General features: G+C 37.2%; 1 protein-coding gene across 1 annotated transcript in view; it reads right to left on the reverse strand.

Moving 5' to 3' along the window:
• IDE (insulin degrading enzyme) overlaps positions 1-21,989 on the reverse strand; it is a gene marked incomplete at both ends in the record, with an annotated part of 119,723 nt that overhangs the window by 38,555 nt on the left and 59,179 nt on the right. The window contains 7 exons of the mRNA XM_079711840.1: positions 4,272-4,375; positions 5,884-5,964; positions 6,783-6,874; positions 7,311-7,403; positions 8,112-8,274; positions 8,839-8,951; positions 20,773-20,895. Of these exons, the coding sequence (XP_079567966.1) occupies positions 4,272-4,375; positions 5,884-5,964; positions 6,783-6,874; positions 7,311-7,403; positions 8,112-8,274; positions 8,839-8,951; positions 20,773-20,895 (769 nt within the window). The remainder of the gene's footprint in view (positions 1-4,271; positions 4,376-5,883; positions 5,965-6,782; positions 6,875-7,310; positions 7,404-8,111; positions 8,275-8,838; positions 8,952-20,772; positions 20,896-21,989) is intronic.

The following is a 21,989-nucleotide window of genomic DNA, read 5'->3' on the forward strand; positions in this document are numbered from 1 at the left end:
TTGTAGGTTAAAAATGGTAAAATGGGCACCAAATGATAGGATCAAAGAAGGTGGGTGATGATGATGATGAAATAGTAACAGGTAAAGATCTTTGAAAAGGTAAATCAAGTCTCAACATTGAAAAGAACTCTCTAACAACTAGAACTGGCAAAAATGGAACTGGCTACCTTGGTATTTAATGAGTTCCCCATCCTTGAAGGAATTTAAACTGAGGCTGGTAACTACTTGTTAGAGATATTGCAGAAGAGATATATACTTGACAGAGGTTGGATTAAATGACCTTTAAGGTTCCTTTCATTCTGAAGGATTTTCCTACCTGGTTGCAATGCTAAACTTGTCTCAGTGGGTATTAAAGAAAATAATCTTACCCTCCAGCAACCCCAATCTGGCTTGGCAGTTGACATTATTATCCCAGGCTGTTCTGTACTATGTCACTGACTACAGTTACAATTATAACAGCCACAGAGATCAATCCTATAGAGAAAAAGTGCTTTTTCGTTAAAGGTGAAGGTAGAGAGAAAAAGAGGTTCTCAACTCTAACTGTATAAGATATGGAATTTAGAAACAGGCAATTTAACAAAAGTAAAATGTATGCTCCGGCAAATTCACACTTATAAAATGTTTCCGGGTCTGGGAATTCCCCGGCAGTCCAGTGGGTAAGACTCCACACTTTCATTGCCAAGGGTGCAGGTTCCATCCCTGGTCAGGGAACTAAGATCCCACAAGCTGCACAGTGAGGCCAAAAAAAAAAGAGAAAGAAAGTGTTGCAGGGTCAAATAACTGGATCTAGGGCTGCAAAAATTATATGAACATAATTAAATCATGACTTTTCTTGCCAAAAAAAGCACATCTTTGTTATATGATATAATCTTAAATAGGATTACCTCGTATTTGTACAATAGTTTTCAACTTTGCTAAATCATTTTGCATCACATAGAAAGATAAAGCACTATTGCATTTTTCAGGTGGGCAATTTTCTAGGAAATTAAATGAGAGTAAGTGTTCATGACATTATATAACTTTTCACATGTCCCCTTTGCAGAATAATGAACTCTGAGGTTTCACATTAGTTATGCAATAAACACTGGTTGAAGGAAAAAAGTGATCTCTCCAAGATAGCATGAGTAGTAGGTGAAGAAACCTTAAAAAGTGTTTACTGAGTTTTATGATTAAGTTTAAAGCTCTTTCTCCTCATTTTGATAGGAGGTTTTGTTTTTAGAAGGTATATAATAAAATTCAACAGAATTTAGGTGTTTTTTTTTTCAGAATATATAAGGTACATTGAGGAAAATGGAAATATGTAAACTGTTTTACTTACTTAAAATGATTTAGCATGTGTTCTGAGTGTTTTTCTTCCTTGTATTTTAATCATCTAAGCAAATGCATAAATCACCTTAAGAACAGAAGTTCTTAATCTTGATGAAGTCCAATTTATCAATGTCTTTTCTTTAATGGTTACTGCTTTTTATGTTCTAAAAAATCTTTGCTTATCTCAGGTTTTAAAGATATTTTCAAACTATATTTTCTCCTAGAAGTTTTCTAGTTTTAGCTTTTATACTGAGGTCTATGATCTATCTCAAATTAATTTTTGTGAGTGTTGTGAGGTAAAGGTCACATTTAACCTTTTTTTCCATGTGGCTATGCAGCATGTGGAAGAGTACCATTTGTTGAAAAGACTTTCCTTTCCCATTTTAATTATGTCGGTGCTTTTGTCAAAAAAATCAACTGACCGATGATTAATGGATAAAGAAAATGTGGTGTATACATACTATGGAATACTGTTTAGCATTAAAAAGGAAGGAAATCCTGTCACATGCTACAACATAGATGAACCTTAAGGATGTTATGCTAAGTGAAATAAAGACATGTTTCACGAGTCCATCTATATTAGGTATCTAAGTAGTCAAATTCACACAAAGAGAAAGTAGAACGGTTGTGAACAGGAGATGGTGGGGTTGGGAAGGGGTAAGAGGAGGAGTTGTTTAATGGGTATAGATTCAGTTTTGCAAGATAAAAAAGTGCTGGAAACGTTTCACAACAGTACAAATATACTTAACACTACTGAATTGTACACTTAAAAATAGTTAAGATGGAGACCTCCCTGGCGGTCCAGTGGTTAAGACTCCGGGTTTACACTGCAGGGGGCACGGATTCAATCCCTGGTCTGGGAAGTAAGATCCCACATGCTGCGTGGCATGGCCAAAAAAAGGTTAAGTTGATAAATATTATGTTATGTGGGTTTTTTTTTACCACAATAAAAAAAGAAATCAATTGATCATATATGTGTGGGCTTATTTCTAGACTCTGTTCTGTACTAATGATTTCTTTGCCTATCTTTATGCCAATACTACAATGTCTTAAGTACTGTAGCTTTATAGTAAGCTTTCAAATCTGGCAGTTTTAGTCCTCCAACTTTTGTTTTTTTGTGCAAGAGTGTTATGGGTAATCTAGGTCTTTTGTAGATCCTTATGAATTTTGGAATTAGCTTACCAATTTCTGAAAGAAAAAAAGCCTACTAGGATTTTGATTGTGATTACACTGAGTCTGTGAATCAAATGGGAGAGAATGGACATTTTAATAAAATCAAGTCTCCTAATCTACAAACAAGGTCTTTAATATCTCTGGGCACTGTTTTGTAGTTTTTTGTGTAGAGGTCTTATTTACCTTTGGTTAAATTCATTCCTAAATATTTTATGTTTTTGTTGCTATTGTAAATAATTTTTTTAACTTAAAAAGTTTTTGTTTTGATATAATAATAAATTCCTACAGTTAGGAAGTTGCAAAAATAGTACAGGGTAGTCCTGTGTACTCTTCACCTAGTTTCCCTCAATGGTTACATTTTACATAATTATAATACAGTACAATATCAAAAGTGTTATAAATTAGATTATAAATTGGTATTGGTGTTGGTACAATGTTGGTACAATGTGCACAAACAAAATTGGTGTTGGTACAATGTGTGTGTATAGTTCTAAGTCATTTTATCACATATACAGATTTGTGTAAACAGCAATAATATTCCTTTTAACTTAATTTTCCTACTGTTTGTTGCTGGGATATATCTGAAAAAGTTCAAACAATGGTAACTAGGAAAATGACTTTGATAGAATAGTTCTGTCAGAGGATTTTTTCTTCAAAAAGTTCTACCAGATTGTTGATTTTATTCATAAAATGACTATTCCAAAAAACATATTTACTCAACCACTAAGTTCCCAGGAGAATTTTGGAAATATGTGCTCAAAAGAGGAGAAAAAGAAAAAAATGCAAAGTATGTGCCAGTCAAGTGTATTCCTTTTATTCTTGACTTCAGAAAATACAGATGAAATTAAATTTTAAGGCAGAAATATCACGTAGTTCATAAGCTCTTTAGGGCTGACCCTCCTCTAACAGGAATACTTCTGTTACTGTAAGAGCTCCTCCAACTTTTGATCTCCTGGTTAACCACGGGTCAGTCAGAAGCATTCTGAGATTGTAATCCTTACTTCTACTTAAAAAAAAAGAGGGTGTCCCCACTTGCTTTTTAAACCAGATAAGTGAGCTGACACTTCCAGTATTTGAGTAAGGATGAAGCCAGGTTAAGACGATCTACTACTATATTTTATTCATAATGAAATTATGATTATGTTAAAAAAAAAAAGAATCTTCATGTGCTCGAGATATTGACTTAAAATAATCTAGAGTGGAGGGAAGGGTCTTCCCTGGTGGCACAGTGGTTAAGAATCCGCCTGCCAACGCAGGGGACACGGGTTCGATCCCTGGTCCAGGAAGATCCCACATGCCGTGGAGCAACTAAGCCTGTGTGCCACAACTACCGAGCCTGTGCTCTAGAGCCTGCAAGCAACAACTACTGAGCCCACGTGCCACAAATACTGAAGCCCGTGCACCTAGAGCCCGTGCTCCACAACAAAAGAAGCCATTGCAATGAGAAGCCCGCGCACCACAACGAAGAGTAGTCCCCGTTCACCACAACTAGAGAAAGCTCGGGCGCAGTAACAAAGACCCAATGCAGCCAAAAATAAATAAATAAATAAATAAATTTAAATAAATAGAGTGGAAGGAGGATGAGTGAACAAGTGTGGGTAAAGATAAAAAAGACCGGCCGTGTACTGACTGTTGAAGTTTGGTACTGTTTCATTATACTTATTCTCTCTACTTTTGTAATCATGCTTGATAAAAACTTTAAAAGCACTTTATTCACAATTTCAAATTTTCAGATTCCAATCATTATTGAAAATTTAGTATGTAACAGTAAAATCTGTAGAGCAACTCACCGGACATTTTCTGGTCTGAGTTTATCGAGAACCATCTCTATTAAATCGGGTCTAAATTCTTCCAGTAAATACTCAGCTGTGAGCACTTCTTCTAGGGGATAATACTTTTTAAAAGGAAAATAAATAAATAAAATTTGCAAGGCTACAATAGAGTCTAACTTATTAAAGCAAACAGATCTCTAACATGTTAAATCCTCTCTTTTACAACCCCCTCTTCCCTTCAATTAAATTTTACTCCACTGGAAAATTTTCTGAATCTTTTCTCTTTCCTACCACACTTTAAGCAATTTCATATTATGGGATGATTCTGCACACACTTACTAAACACACTTACATTATAGAGAACAAAATCACATTTTTTCAGGGAAAAATGTGAGTAATACCTCTAGCTAAAACTGAGTACTTGTTAATAAAGAAAATTTGATGATTAAATGCTGACACCTGTAGGATTTTTAATATAAAGTACATACATTTTAATAAACAGAATTTCTACTCAAATTTCTATGAATGAAATCAGACAAGCATTTAGAAAGTTGTTGTGTAGGAAAAATGGCTTATATTTTCAGTTAGTAAAGAAAAATAATGCAGAAGATGCTTTTTAGTATGAGCAACTTACTGAGATAGACTGATTCATTCATTCAACAAGTATGTAATGAACACCTACTCTGTGCCAGGCACTGTTCTAGGTGCTGCTGTGGATACAATGGTAGGTAAGACAGATGATGTCCCTGCTCTCTAAGGAGCTTATATTCTAATTGGGAGGGAGGCAGACAACAAACAAATACTGTCATTATAGTGATAGGTGCTATGAAGAAAATTTTAAAAGGGGCAGGGTCATGATTGGGAGGTCAGGGAAGGTCTCTCTGAGGGAGAAACATCTGAGTGGAGACCCAGATGATAAGAAGAACCTAGTCATGGAAAAACCAGAAGTGTTCCAGGCAGAGAAAACAGCAAATGTCAGGGCCCTGAGAGGGAGGAGTAAACTTAATGCTTGAAGATTAGGCACATAGCCAGTGTAGCTGGAGTGGAATGGAAGTGGTATGGAATTCAGTCAGAGAGAGGCTGGGACCAGACTGCCATGTAGGTCAAGGTAAAAATTTAGATCTGTTCCAACTCTGATGGGAAACTTACTTGACACAGAGGAGTGGAACAATCTGATTTGGGTCTTCAAAAGATCACTGAGGCTGGAAAAATAAAGTAAGGTGGGGCAGAAGAAGGCATATGGGGAACCCAGGTAAGAGACTATGATGGTAGTCCAGGCAAGAAATGCTGGTAGCTCATGTGAGGGTGGCAGCAATGGAAATGGAGAAAAGTAGATGATTTATAGCTTTCACGTAAGTAGCACCTGACACATTGTAGAATTGAAAAATATTTAAAGCCAACAAGCAAAATGTCTATGAAAATATTACAGATGATGATTTTTAGGATGATGAAAATTAAGATTTAAAGAATGTCTTCACATCAAATTTTACCTGGTTGCTACGAAGTCTAAAGTTTTAGACTATGCCTTCAATTTTTATCATTTGTGTAGTAATGAAAGTAATATTATTTATACAAGATCAATGAAATAGTCTACATGCCAATGTATAGAGTAAAATAACAATAAACTTACATGCAATATTCCTGCAATCTTAGAGGTATAACCCCGTGGCCTCTCTTTATCTTTAAACCTAAAAGCAACAGCATTCAAGTCCTAAACGAAAAATTAAATCAATTAGACATAAGTCACCTATTATTTAGAAATACTTTTTTTGGGAGGGGGATTGGTTTGCACTATAGACTTTCTACTCCATATTTAACTATTACACTTCCTGAAAAAATGGCTATGCTTGATTTAGGAATGTACAGAACATGAATGAAAATAGCAAACACAGAATATGATTCTGTTGAAACTATTAGTCAAAGAATTAGGAAAACTGTGGAGGAAGCTTGTGAGATCCAACAGTTGCATACATGATGATTTTGCTGACTCTTTCAGAGAACTGCAGCCTGATTAGAAGTTACTGTCATAAGTTTCACAAGCAGAGATTATACCTTTAAACTTTTATCTATGTAAAGAGGTTATCTCTTATCCCTAAATACATTTCAGAGTCTTGATAGTTCTTAATTATATAGTAGATATTTCTAAAAACTCTTAAAAGAAGGCTTTAAACATTTAAAAGACAAATACCTTCTGTTTTATGCAAAAAAAAAAAAGGCCAGGCTTTTCCATACATACGACAATAAAATCACTTTTAAGAACACAATCATATATGTAACAATTCACTGTTTCTTTGAGAGTATGCTACCAATTTTTATCACGAGATCTGAAAATGACACAGCTCATGCAACTTCAGGCCAGCAGAGAACAGAGTAAGCCCTGATAGATAAAAGTTAAAGAAACTGCTGACTTTCTTCTGAGGGAAAGGAAAGCAATCTGATTTCTTTCCTTTTCCTTATGTTTAAATTAATTCACATATATTTGTTTCTTGAAAAATTTCCTTAAGAAAAATTTTGGTGAAACAAAAGTACCTTGCACTCTTGGAAAACCCATTCTTGAGGTCCTTCTGCACGTAACTTCTGAATGTATTGAAACATGTGCAAAATTATATCTTCAACATGTACTGGAAAAAAAGGGGCACACTTAAAAACCATTCAGTCCTCGAATCCTTCAAAGCAATGAGCCCACTCCTAAGGTAAAGTCAGGTAAGTAGAAGACGCTCCCTCTTAGAGATGGAGTTCTCACCTCCCTGAGACTTGTTTTAGGGTCCCACATACATGGCCCTCCAGGATTTGGTATATGTGACTGAAGGGGCTTTGGGGTAGTAAATGAGCAAATAAAAAGCCAAGTACACATTTTACAAGTGCAACATAATGATCAGTTGTTAAGGAGGGAAAATCATCCATGAAATGAAGTTACACATGAAAAATACAATGGATAAAATGGTATGAATTAAAGTGTTTATAGCTTTACAGCAAAAAACAGATCCACAGCATAAGTTAATAAAATTAAATCATAAGAAATCAATTTCATTCAAAAACAAAAAGGTCAATACTTACATAATCCTTCCTCAGTCAAGTCCACATTAATGATAAAAAACATAAAACCTCGGGCTCCTTCCTTTTGCCCACCAACAAGAGTATTTACCCAGCCTGTAACATTCAAAGGAAATCAACATGATTGCATTGTATCTTCTTTTAAGACAAGGAATTAAAAAAAAAATTCATCCTGTATGTTCCCAATAGAACATACAGAATGGCCCTCTTGCAGAAAAGACTGGAAAAAAAATCAGCTCAGAAAAGCACTGAAAAGCAGTTCAGACACTGTAAAAGATTCAAGTGATTTTTTTAGTTTGGGAGCTTTCCTTGGGATGCCTCAAATCATTTTCCAAATCAAGAGTAGACGACTGTGCTTAAGTGTTATATAAAAATAGTCTGAATGGAGAGGAACCTTGGAAATCTACTGACTGATCCTAGTACACCCTTTGGTTTGATGGATAAGAGCAGGCAAATAAATATTTCAGCACATTTCACAGAGATGGTAAAGAATACCCAATGTGAGCTTTTACTTTTTTTCACCTCTATCTTATTTAAAACATGCACTACAACACATTTTGAAATATGTAAACTTCACAGCTCAATACTGAAGGACAAAACAAATTATGGAAAAAGACAAAAACAAAAACCCCAAAGCAAAAAACAAAAGCGTACTAACAACCAACACCTCACTATCATCAACCCTAAACGGTATCATCTGAAAATGTTCCTTCACAGGAAAATATTTAGGAGAAATGAGTCAGAGTAAAAAAATATGGTAGAGGTGGGGTACTACCCTCAGAAGCTGGTGTCCAAGAGACTCACCCTTTGATTTAAGTTCTGATAACAGACTCCCAGGACCTTCATGTCCAATGAGATGACCAAGGTAATGACCAGGATTTGATTTGTAGTATTTCTGAAGGTCAGGTATGGGAAATGTCACGTAAAGATTCCTAATGTCTTTAATGGGTACTATTTTGTAAAGTTGCTGGGGAAAAAATAAAACAAACAAATCACAAAAGGTTAGCTATGTACAACTCCTACTGAATAAAATACTTACAAACTATGAAGAATAGTGATTTTCAAAAAAACAAACAAACTGATTTTCAGGGAAAAATCCCAAATTCAGGAGAGAATCAACTTCCAGAGAAAACCATACTGACCACACAGAAATAAATGACCTGGGCTCTTTCTTAGTGGGATTTCATTACAGTTGGTATGCAGTCCATGTTTGGTCCCCTTGACCATGCAGCTCAATACTTTTGGATACTTGCCTTCTGGCACTGGATAACAGCCTCTACAGTCTGCCAAGGTTATAGCTACCAAAACTACTTTTAACATGCAAAGATCAGACCATATTGTTATCTTTTTGGTGATACATGTCCCTAATAAATGTGAAATTGATTTGATTTGATTTTAATATAAACCAAATATTAAAAACTATATAAATAATGGAACCTCCAAAAATGTTCATATACTCTTTGGTAAACCAGGCATATATTATGTCCATAAATTTAAAAAAGTAAAAAATACTAGAAATACATGCACTTACTTTAAGATGTTCTTCTTGGAAAGGATGTTCAGGAAATTCTGGCAATGGGACATTTTTGTTCTCCACTTCAGAAAATAACTTCACCACCAGATCAGTCAAGTCATCTAAAGATTCTACAAGAAAACAGACAATGGAAACAGAACTTAAACTAATCATAACACATGATGGGTAGTATTTTAAAATCTTAGGATTATATACACATATATAAAATCACTATGTTGTACACCTTAAGCTTTTTTTTTTTAAATAAATTTATTTATTTTTGGCTGCGTTGGGTCTTCATTACTGTGCACGGGCTTTCTCTACTTGAGGCAAGCGGGGGCTACTCTTCATTGTGGTGCATGGGCTTCTCATTGCAGTGGCTTCTCTTTGTTGAGGAGCATGGGCTCTAGGTGTTCAGGCTTCAGCAGTTGTGGCACACGGGCTCAGTAGTTGTGGCTTGCAGGCTCTAGAGCGCAGGCTCAGTAGTTGTGGCGCATGGGCTTAGCTGCTCTGCGGCATGTGGGATCTTCCCGGAGCAGGGATCGAACCCGTGTCCCCTGCATTGGCAGGCGGATTCTTAACCACTGCACCGTCAGGGAAGTCCCTGTATACCTTAAATTTATACAATGTTATATTTTAATTATATCTCAATAAAGCTGGGGTGGGGGGAAGAAAACACCTTACGATCACCTGAAAAATCTCAGGACTATTAAAAGGGAAACCTAGGAATTTTTAAAAAACTCCATATGATAAAGTTGGAGCATTCAGTAAAATCCCACCAGTGCCTATATAACTTCTGAAGCTATGCAGTATTGATATTGATTATACCTTACACATATCTGCCTCCTTATAGTTTAAAAAACTGTTTTACAAATATTATCTTGCAATAAATTTCAAACAGGAGCCGGAGGAAGATGGCGGAAGAGTAAGACGCGGAGATCACCTTCCTCCCCACAGATACATCAGAAATTCATCTACACGTGGAACAACTCCAACAGAACACCTACTGAACGCTGACAGAAGACCTCAGACCCCCCAAAAGGCAAGAAACTCCCCACATACCTGGGTAGGTCAAAAGAAAAAAAGAATAAACAGAGACAATAGGATATGGACGGGACCTGCACCAGTGGGAGGGAGCCGTGAAGGAGGGAAGGTTTCTACACACTACAAGCCCCTTCGCGGGCGGAGACTGCAGGTGGCAGAGGGGGAAAGCTTCGGAGTAGCGGAGGAGAGCACAGCAACAGGGGTGCGGAGGGCAAAGCGGAGAGATTTTGGCACAGAGGATCGGTGCCCTCAGGCACACACCAGCCCGAGAGGCTTGTCTGCTCGGCCGCTGGGGCGGGCGGGGCTGGGAGCTGAGGCTCGGGTATCGGCTTTCAGTCGGAGCGCAGGGAGAGGTCTGGGGCTGGCGGCAGGAAGAGAGCCTGAAGGGGTTAGTGCTGGCCCGGAGGGAGTCCGGGGAAAGGGTCTGGAGCTACCGGAGAGGCAAGAGACTTTTTTCCCTTTTGTTGCCTGGTGCGCGAGGAGAGGGCATTCCCCTCCCTCTCCTCTGCCTGAGTGAGCCAGAGCCCCCGAATCAGCGGCTCCTTTAAACCCGTCCTGTCTGAGCGAAGAACGGACGCCCTCCGGCGACCTACGCGCAGAGGCGGGGCCAGGTCCAAGGCTGAGACCCGGGAGTTGTGAGAGCAGAGACAGGGAAATCTCTCTGTGCAGCCTCGGAGGCAGCGGATTAAAGCTCCACGGTCCATTTGATGTGCCCTGCGTCTGTGGAGTGCATGAATGGACAGCGAATCATCCCAAATTGAGGAAGTGGACTTTGAGGACAAGATTTAAGACTTTCCCCCCCTTTTTCCTCTTTTTACAACGAATTATCCCAAATTAAGGAGGTGGACTTAGCAAGATTTCAGACTTCTCGCCCTTTTCCTCTTTTTACAATGAATTATCCCAAATTGAGGAGGTAGACTTCGAGAGCAAGATTTTTTATTTTTCCCCCTGCTCTCTTTTTGTGAATGTGTATGTGTAATCTTCTGTGTAAGATTCTCTCTGTATAGCTTTGCTTCCACCATATGTCCCAGGGTTCTATCGGTCCGTGTTTTTTTTCAATAATTACTTTTTAATTTTAATAACGCTACTATATTTCATACTTTATTCTATTTTTTACCTGCTCTTTCTTTTTTTCCTACCTTCCCTTCCTCCCTCCCTCCCTCCGCTCCTCCTTTCCTTCTTTCTTTTTCTTTCCTCCCTCCCTCCCTCCCACCCTTCTTCTTTCCACTTTCTTTTTCTTTCCTTCCTCCCTCCCTCCCTCCTGTCTTTCTTTCTTTCTTTCCTTCCTCCCTCCCTCCCTCCCTTCTTCCATTCACTCTTCCTTTTGCTTTCATTCCTCCCTCCCTCCTTTCTTTCCTTCTTTCTTTCCATCATTCCTCCCTCCCTCCCTTCTTTCTTTCTTCCTTCCTTCCTTTCTTCCCTTCTTCCTTTCTTTCCCTCTCTCTTTCTTTCTTCTACTAATTCTTTCTTTCTACTTTTTCTCACTGTTATTCTGAGCCGGGTGGATGAAAGGCTCTTGGTGCTGCAGCCAGGAGTCAGTGCTGTGCCTCTGAAGTGGGAGAGCCAACTTCAGGACACGGGTCCACAAGAGACCTTCCAGCTCCACATAATATCAAGCAGCGAAAATCTCCCAGGGATCTCCATCTCAACACCAGCACCCAGCTTCAGTCAACGACCAGCAAGCTACAGTGCTGGTCACCCTATGCCAAGCAACTAGCAAGGCAGGAACACAACCCCACCCATTAGCAGAGAGGCTACCTAAAAACATAATAAGGCCACAGGCACCCCAAAACACACCACCACACGTGGACCTGTCCACCAGAAAGACAAGATCGAGCCTCAACCACCAGAACACAGGCATTAGTCCCCCCCACCAGGAAGCCTACACAACCTACTGAAACAACCTTAGCCACGGGGGACAGATACCAAAAACAACGGGAACTACGAATCTGCAGCCTGCAAAAAGGAGACCCCAAACACAGTAACATAAGCAAAATGAGAAAGCAGAAAAACACACAGCAGGTGAAGGAGCAAGATAAAAACCTACCAGACCTAACAAATGAAGAGGTAATAGGCAGTCTACCTGAAAAAGAATTCAGAATAATGATAGTAAAGCTGATCCAAGATTCTATTTCCAAGATCCAAAATCTTGGAAATAGAATAGACAATATGCAAGAAACAGTTAACAAGGACCTAGAAAAACTAAAGATGAATCAAGCATCGATTAAAAACACAATAAATGAAATGAAAAATACTCTAGATGGGATCAATAGCAGAATAACTGAGGCAGAAGAACGGATAAGTGAGGTGGAAGATAAAATAGTGGAAATAACTGATGCAGAGCAAAATAAAGAAAAAAGAATGAAAAGAATAGAGGACAGTCTCAGAGACCTCTGGGACAACATTAAACGCACCAACATTCGAATTATAGGGGTTCCAGAAGAAGAAGAGAAAAAGAAAGGGACTGAGAAAATATTTGAAGAGATTATAGTTGAAAACTTCCCTAATATGGGAAAGGAAATAGTTAATCAAGTCCAGGAGGCACAGAGAGTCCCATACAGAATAAATCCAAGGAGAAATACGCCAAGACACATATTAATCAAACTGTCAAAAATTAAACACAAAGAAATCATGTTAAAAGCAGCAAGGGAAAAACAACAAATAACACACAAGGGAATCCCCATCAGGTTAACAGCTGATCTCTCAGCAGAAACTCTACAAGCCAGAAGGGAGTGGCAGGACATAATTAAAGTGATGAAGGAGAGAAACCTGCAACCAAGATTACTCTACCCAGCAAGGATCTCATTCAGATTTGATGGAGAAATTAAAACGTTTACAGACAAGCAAAAGCTGAGAGAGTTCAGCACCACCAAACCAGCTTTACAACAAATGCTAAAGGAACTTCTCTAGGCAAGAAACACAACAGAAGGACTATACCTACAATAACGAACCCAAAGCAATTAAGGAAATGGGAATAGGAACATACATATCAATAATTACCTTAAATGTAAATGGACTAAATGCTCCCACCAAAAGACACAGATTGGCTGAATGGATACAAAAACAAAACCCATATATATGCTGTCTACAAGAGACCCACTTCAGACCTAGAGACACATACAGATTGAAAGTAAGGGGATGGAAAAAGATATTCCATGCAAATGGAAACCAAAAGAAAGCTGGAGTAGCAATTCTTATATCAGACAAAATAGACTTTAAAATAAAGACTATTAGAAGAGACAAAGAAGGACACTACATAACGATAAAGGGATCGATCCAAGAAGAAGATATAACAATTGTAAATATTTATGCACCCAACATAGGAGCACCTCAATACATAAGGCAAATACTAACACCCATAAAAGGGGAAATCGACAGTAACACAATCATAGTAGGGGACTTTAACACCCCACTTTCACCAATGGACAGATCATCCAAAATGAAAATAAATAAGGAAACACAAGCTTTAAATGATACATTAAACAAGATGGACTTAGTTGATATTTATAGGACATTCCATCCAAAAACAACAGAATACACATTTTTCTCAAGTGCTCATAGAACATTCTCCAGGATAGATCATATCTTGGGTCACAAATCAAGCCTTGGTAAATTTAAGAAAATTGAAATTGTATCAAGTATCTTTTCCGACCACAATGCTATGAGACTAGACATCAATTACAGGAAAAGATCTGTAAAAAATACAAACACATGGAGGCTAAACAATACACTACTCAATAACGAAGTGATCACTGAAGAAATCAAAGAGGAAATTAAAAAATACCTAGAAACAAATGACAATGGAGACACGACGACCCAAAACCTATGGGACGCAGCAAAAGCAGTTCTAAGGGGGAAGTTTATAGCAATACAATCCCACCTTAAGAAACAGGAAGCATTTCGAGTAAACAACCTGACCCTGAACCTAAAGCAATTAGAGAAAGAAGAACAAAAAAACCCCAAAGTTAGCAGAAGGAAAGAAATCATAAAGATCAGATCAGAAATAAATGAAAAAGAAATGAAGGAAACGATAGCAAAGATCAACCAAACTAAAAGCTGGTTCTTTGAGAAGATAAATAAAATTGACAAACCATTAGCCAGACTCATCAAGAAAAGAAGGGAGAAGACTCAAATCAATAGAATTAGAAATAAAAAAGGAGAAGTAACAACTGACACTGCAGAAATACAAAAGATCATGAGAGATTACTATAAGCAACTCTATGCCAATAAAATGGACAACCTGGAAGAAATGGACAAATTCTTAGAAAATCACAACCTACCAAGACTGACTCAGGAAGAAACAGAAAATATGAATAGACCAATCACAAGCACTGAAATTGAAACTGTGATTAAAAATCTTCCATCAAACAAAAGCCCAGGACCAGATGGCTTCACAGGCCAATTCTATCAAACATTTAGAGAAGAGCTAACACCCATCCTTCTCAAACTCTTCCAAACAATATCAGGGGAAGGAACACTCCCAAACTCATTCTACGAGGCCACCATCACCTTGATACCAAAAGCAGGCAAGGATGTCACAAAGAAAGAAAACTACAGGCCAATATCACTGATGAACATAGATGCAAAAATCCTCAACAAAATACTAGCAAACAGAATCCAACAGCACATTAAAAGGATCATACACCATGATGAAGTGGGGTTTATTCCAGGAATGCAAGGATTCTTCAATATACGCAAATCAATCAATGTGATACACCATATTAACAAGTTGAAGGAGAAAAACCATACGATCATCTCAATAGATGGAGAGAAAGCTTTCGACAAAATTCAACACCCATTTATGATAAAAACCCTGCAGAAAGTAGGCATAGAGGGAACTTTCCTCAACATAATAAAGGCCATATATGAGAAACCCACAGCCAACATTGTTCTCAATGGTGAAAAACTGAAACCATTTCCACTAAGATCAGGAACAAGACAAGGCTGCCCACGCTCACCACTCTTATTCAACATAGTTTTGGAAGTTTTAGCCACAGCAATCAGGGAAGAAAAGGAAATAAAAGGAATCCAAATTGGAAAAGAAGAAGTAAAGCTGTCACTGTTTGCAGATGACATGATACTATACATAGAGAATCCTAAAGATGCTACCGAAAAACTACTAGAGCTAATCAATGAATTTGGTAAAGTAGCAGGATACAAAATTAATGCACAGAAATCTCTGGCATTCCTGTACACTAATGATGAAAAATCTGAAAGTGAAATCAAGAAAACACTCCCATTTACCATTGCAACAAAAAGAATAAAATATCTAGGAATAAACCTACCTAAGGAGACAAAAGACCTGTATGCAGAAAATTATAAGACACTGATGAAAGAAATTAAAGATGATACAAATAGATGGAGAGATATACCATGCTCCTGGATTGGAAGAATCAATATTGTGAAAATGACTCTACTACCCAAAGCAATCTACAGATTCAATGCAATCCCTATCAAACTACCACTGGCATTTTTCACAGAACTAGAACAAAAAATTTCAAAATTTGTTTGGAAAAACAAAAGACCCCAAATAGCCAAAGCAATCTTGAGAACGAAAAACGGAGCTGGAGGAATCAGGCTCCCTGACTTCAGACTATACTACAAAGCTACAGTAATTAAGACAGTGTGGTACTGGCATAAAAACAGAAAGATAGATCAGTGGATCAGGATAGAAAGCCCAGAGGTAAACCCACGCACATATGGCCAACTTATCTTTGATAAAGGAGGCAGGAATGTACAGTGGAGAAAGGACAGCCTCTTCAATAAGTGGTGCTGGGAAAACTGGACAGGGACATGTAAAAGTATGAGATTAGATCATTCCCTAACACCATACACAAAAATAAGCTCAAAATGGATTAAAGACCTAAATGTAAAGCCAGAAACTATCAAACTCTTAGAGGAAAACATAGGTAGAACACTCTATGACATAAATCACAGCAAGATCCTTTTGGACCCACATCCTAGAGAAATGGAACTAAAAACAAAGATAAACAAATGGGACCTAATGAAACTTCAAAGCTTTTGCACAGCAAAGGAAACCATAAACAAGACCAAAAGACAACCCTCAGAATGGGAGAAAATATTTGCAAATGAAGCCACTGACAAATGATTAATCTCCAAAATTTATAAACAGCTCATGCAGCTCAATAGCAAAAAAACAAACAACCCAATCCAAAAATGGGCAGAAGACTTAAATAGGCATTTCTCCAAAGAAGGTATACAGACTGCCAACAAACACATGAAAGAATGCTCAACATCATTAATCATTAGAGAAATGCAAATCAAAACTACAATGAGATATCATCTCACACCAGTCAGAATGGCCATCATCAAGAAATCTAGAAACAATAAATGCTGGAGAGGGTGTGGAGAAAAGGGAACACTCTTGCACTGCTGGTGGGAATGTGAATTGGTACAGCCACTATGGAGAACAGTATGGAGGTTCCTTAAAAAACTAAAAATAGAACTACCATATGACCCAGCAATCCCACTACTAGGCATATACCCTGAGAAAACCATAATTCAAAAAGAGACATGTACCAAAATGTTCATTGCAGCTCTATTCACAATAGCCCGGAGCTGGAAACAACCTAAGTGTCCATCATCGGATGAATGGATAAAGAAGATGTGGCACATATATACAATGGAATATTACTCAGCCATAAAAAGAAACGAAACTGAGCTATTTGTAATGAGGTGGATAGACCTAGAGTCTGTCATACAGAGTGAAGTAAGTCAGAAAGAGAAAGACAAATACTGTATGCTAACACATATATATGGAATTAAAAAAAAAATGTCATGAAGAACCTAGGGGTAAAACAGGAATAAAGACACAGACCTACTTGAGAATGGACTTGAGGATATGGGGAGGGGGAAGGGTAAGCTGTGACAAAGCGAAAGAGAGGCATGGACATATATACACTACCAAACGTAAGGTAGATAGATAGTGGGAAGCAGCCGCAGAGCACAGGGAGATCAGCTCGGTGCTTTGTGACCGCCTGGAGGGGTGGGATGGGGTGGGTGGGAGGGAGGGAGATGCATGAGGGAAGGGATGTGGGAACAGATGTATATGTATGACTGATTCACTTTGTTATAAAGCAGAAACTAATAATAAATAAATAAATAAATAAATAAATAAATAAATTTCAAACAAATATTGGAAACAATGATAGAATAATGAGTGGCATTTGGAAACTGACTATTTTATCTACGATTCCCAAAAGGCACATACGAAACCACTAGCTGACAGATTATAACATTAACTTTATAAATAGACACAGTCTAAACCCATTGCTAAAAGTCAAATATTAGAGTTTTTAAGTAATTGATTTTGTGGGGGAATAGTATAAAATGGTGAGAAGAATCCTGGGTGTTCAATTCTAATCCCAACTTCACCAACCAATTATGTCAAGAGACTATTTGGACAAACTGTTTAACCACTCCAGGTTCTATAAAACACGAAAGCTGGGTAGGATGATCACAAGTCCCTTCAAGGTATAACACTATATGATTCTGTACCATAGTGTGTCAAACTCATGCAAAGATTTGTAATTGTTGATAAGATTATATAGCCACTTATGTGAAGCTCTTCTATGTTATCATCTATCTATATTTTTAATAGACAGTTGTATTTGCAAAAGTATGAGATGTTCACTGCAACACCATTTATAACAACAATAAAAACTGAAAATGACCTAAACATCTATCAATTTGTGCATGTTATGAAAAGTCTGTATACTGGAATATTATGTAGCCATTAATGAGGGAGAGGTCTGTATGTGCTGATATGAAAATATCTCAAAGCTCTATTAAGTGAAAACCACAGACTTCAGTGCCATGTAGTATAATCTCATTTAATTTTTTAACAGACACACATAAATCCAAGTATATTAACAAAATTCTACTTTTGGAAGTATAACAAAAGATGATATAAAGTGACTATCTTTGAGGAGAGGGCATAGTGGTCATAAGGTGGGATAAAGAAGAACATGATTTCCATTTTATATCTTTCTGTATGGGATAAATTTTTTTCTGTGCACACATATTACTATTATTCTAAAAAGAAAAAAGTGGAAAAGGTTATCTTTTTATAAACAAGATAACCACTCACCTTGATTCTGCCTCCTCAAAAACAGGTTATTTATAAATGGTATAAACATTCATTACTTGTTACTGTCAGGAAGCATTTGAATCGAATAAGAAATTTCCCTTGATATTCTAGGACCCATTTTGAACTTTTCCATGAACTCTCTAAAAAGCACTTAATCACTATATGAGAATTGCCTATAGATAGTATGAAGTTCTCTTTTAGGCCTATGAATGTGGGCATGTGTACTTTATTTATAAAACATACGTATTTTTACTTTGATTTTTTTGACATGTATGAAGGACCCTAAAATGTCCAGAGCCAAATAAAAGGCCAACCCGTGGCTGCTTGTTATATGACAAGTGAACTCGGGAATGAATTGGGTGTATTTGGAGCAAGAGATGTCAGAGACAACTGACAGAAAGACATAAAGAGACACACAGATGGGACACGTAACTGGAAACAAGATGGGCAGTCAACAATGATTTGTCAACCTGAAGTGCTGATGACAGCGAGGCCCTTTAGAGCAAGGTTCTACTAGGGTATGCCTTTCCTTTTAGAAGCACAAATTCACCATGTAGCTTTTTAAAGGTAAGGCAGCTGGACAATAATGCACCATCTATCTTCACTGTGAGCTACCAGAGATCAGGGAACTGAGTCCCATTCATCTTTACATTACCAGGACTTGGCAATCCTAGGGTCTCTACTTGACAGTTACCTATTTCTCAAGTGTCCAGGTAATTGGTGCTGCCACAACTAGAGGGAGGACCCCGTGGGAGAAGAGAGAAAAACTTTTTTGTCCCTTTGTGACAGAGATCCTTCCACATGGTTACTCTTCCTCTCCCCTCCTCCTAGAAGAAGGAGCGGATTATCTATTAATCCTTTAAGAGATCCTGTTTCCTCCACACACCACTGTACTGTAAGGACACTTCTCCCAGACATGTCATCAAATCCACTGAGCTGAGCACAGGAGGTCAGTCACACTGGGAGAGGGAACTGGAACAAAGAAACTCTTTGTATCTTACAGATGCTTATTCTGTCATTTCCACTAAACCAAGAACACTGAGGGCAGGGCTTACGTATGTGTCATCTGTTGTCATTATTACTTGCCTAATAAGTGCTTACTGAAATCATGTGTTTTATCTCAAGATGACATGGACAAAAACACAGCTTAGAAACCTACGCCCAGGACTAGGCTCTAAATACCAAGTGATATTTTTTAACACTCTATAGATCTACCTACCTTTAGAAAGCACACAGGATTATAACATACACTTTTTATTAGCCTTACTCCTTGGACACATTTTATATCCTTGTTCCTATTATCAAGTTAAAATATATATAGTTGTTTATTTTCTACCCACAAAAGTAACATTTGTCAATAGCAGAATACTTTGAAAAACAAAAGCAAAAAAACAAAAACAAAAACAAAAGAAGAAAACAAAAGTCGCCCATAAGCTCATGATTATGGAATGCTGAAAGTAGCTACCATTTATGGAGCATTTACTGTGTTGCCAGGCACTATGCACTTTTTCTGCATTATCTCTATTAAACCTCATAACAGGTATGAGGTACCACCTCCATTCTACAAATGCAAAAACTGAAGTGCAGAGAACTGAAGTAACTTTGTTAGCTCATAGCCACTATATACTGGGCAGGTGGTGTATTAGGAATTCAAACCCAAGCTCTCAGACTCTAGAGCATGAGTTCTTAACTACTATACCACATTATTAAATTTCTGGTATGTTTTTCTACTTTGTCTTATGTCTCCCATTTATGTCAATTAGAATTTTTTAGCAATCCCCAAATGGGATCAGAGAGCACACAGTGCTTTTATAGAGCGCTTTTGTTTTCTATTTAATACAATAAGAATATTTTCCCAAGTTATGAAAACACTGTCATGAAACTATTTATTCATTCAATATTTACTTACCGAGTACTTATGATGTGTCAAGCACTAAACCAGACAAAGCAGTGAACAAAACAGTTTCTATTCTCAAGTAACTTACATTCTGGTACAGCAGACAACAATAATGAATATTTAATATTTCAGGTGGTGATAAATGTTTTAAAGAAAAATAAAGCAGGTGAGAGGAGAGGAGGTGGGAGAAGGGATGCTATTTTCTATAAGATGCTCTATCATATACCTATAACATCACTATTTAACCAATCTTCTGTTAATGAACATTTAGCTTGCATCTAACTTTTCACTAATAAATACTACACTGAAACATCCTCGTACATCTCCTGTTTGAACAGCTCTGATTATTTCCTTAGACTGCACTTCTAGAAGTAAAAATGTACTTTTTAGGGTGATGCATCTTGCTAAACTGTCCTCCAGAAAGTGTGGAGGAATTGCAGAAATTGTATACACCACAAATACAAAAGAGCACCTCTCCTCATAATGGGTATTAGTTAAAACAAAACCCAAACAAAAATTATGGTAATTTAATAGAGGAAACAATATCAAACTTTGTTGCTTTCTAATACTTTACTAGTTTATAATCATCTGTCTTTTAATTTTTTTTAGTTTTTTTGAATTTTATAAGGTCAAATCTCTCAATCCTGTCCTTTATACTTCCTTTCCTTGCTATTAATTTATATTTTCTTCAGGTCTCCATTTAAAATCACCTAAGCTTCTTTTTAGAACACAGTGAGTTAGAAACAAAATTCCCCTCTACATATTCTCCAACAAGATCACTTTCAAAAGCCTCTGAACAGATAAAAGGAAGTGTCTTATATCCTTCTTTCAATACTTTGAAAAAGCCAAAGTAGAAAACTAAGATTATCCAACACCATGAAAAAATTTTAAGGATTCTTACCTCGACCTAAAACACAAATAGCCATTAAGTTGGATGAATAATAAGTAGAATGGAATTTCAGTAGCTCTTGTCTTACATCAATGCCTTCTTGGTTTGGTCTAGTCTCTAGAGTATATTTGTTACCTGAAAGGAAGGAAAAACATTTCCAAGAAAAAGCAAAATATGCGAATTTTAAAGTCTTGCAATTATTACTGACATTGCTATAAGCTAAACTTAAAAAATAGAGTCCAAACAAACACATATAATGATTAGTCAAATATGTTTGACCATAACCTGGATAAATAGGATAGTATAGTACAAACTAGTAACATTTTAATCTATAGAGAGTTTTCCCTCAAGAGCTTAAAGTGCCTTATAAAAATTATACTTCTTAAAATTCCTGAGAGAGAGTAGGTATTATGAGCACTTATAAGACAAAATGAGATCCACATGGCCTCCATTCACACTTACTTTAACTTCCAGTTCCCTAGGTGCTCTGTAATTAATTGAACATAGTCACTGAGGGATCTTTACGGAACTTGCCAAGTTACTTGTGGAAAGAAATGTACTATTCTTGGCTGAAGCATTAAATTTGTGATGTGAATTCTCATGAATTTGATCTACACGGGTAAAAATAGGATGCAATGCTATTTTTGTAAGTCTCAAGCAATGTACATAGCGTACCACTATGAGATCTTATGAAATTTAATAACTAATTCAATTAGGATAAAATATGCATGTCAAAAGCAAATAGTCAAACTCTCTAAGTAGTACATTTCTAATAAAGATCTTGCCATTTAAAGGCTGGGAGGTGGAATTTCAACGATTGGTATCTCTCTAAATATGGCACCTTGACTAGAAATACCCTAAGATCTAGTATAATAACTTTTATTATTGTTCCTGCTTATACTATTCAATGGGCTACTCTTTTTCACCTGCATAGATGAAACTATGGCAGAACATATTCTTGATGTGTTTTTTCCCCTTGGGTTGTTATAATGGCTGATGAACCGGCATTGGGAGAGTCCCCTTCACTAAACTGGGTATCTAGAGAGAGCCACCAGATGGCGTTCTCAGACCCAGTCTTTAGCCACGTAGAGCTAAAGATTCTGAGCCAAGATTCATGCCCCAGAATGCTTCAATCAACAGATCTAGTGGAGTGTGCGAGAAACAGCCCAGCAAGTACTCATTAACCTTTCTCTAGTTGAAAAGCAACCAAATGTACTCATATTCACTAG

This window comes from Hyperoodon ampullatus, assembly GCF_949752795.1.
Source record: "Hyperoodon ampullatus genome assembly, chromosome: 1".
Lineage (NCBI taxonomy): Eukaryota > Metazoa > Chordata > Mammalia > Artiodactyla > Ziphiidae > Hyperoodon > Hyperoodon ampullatus.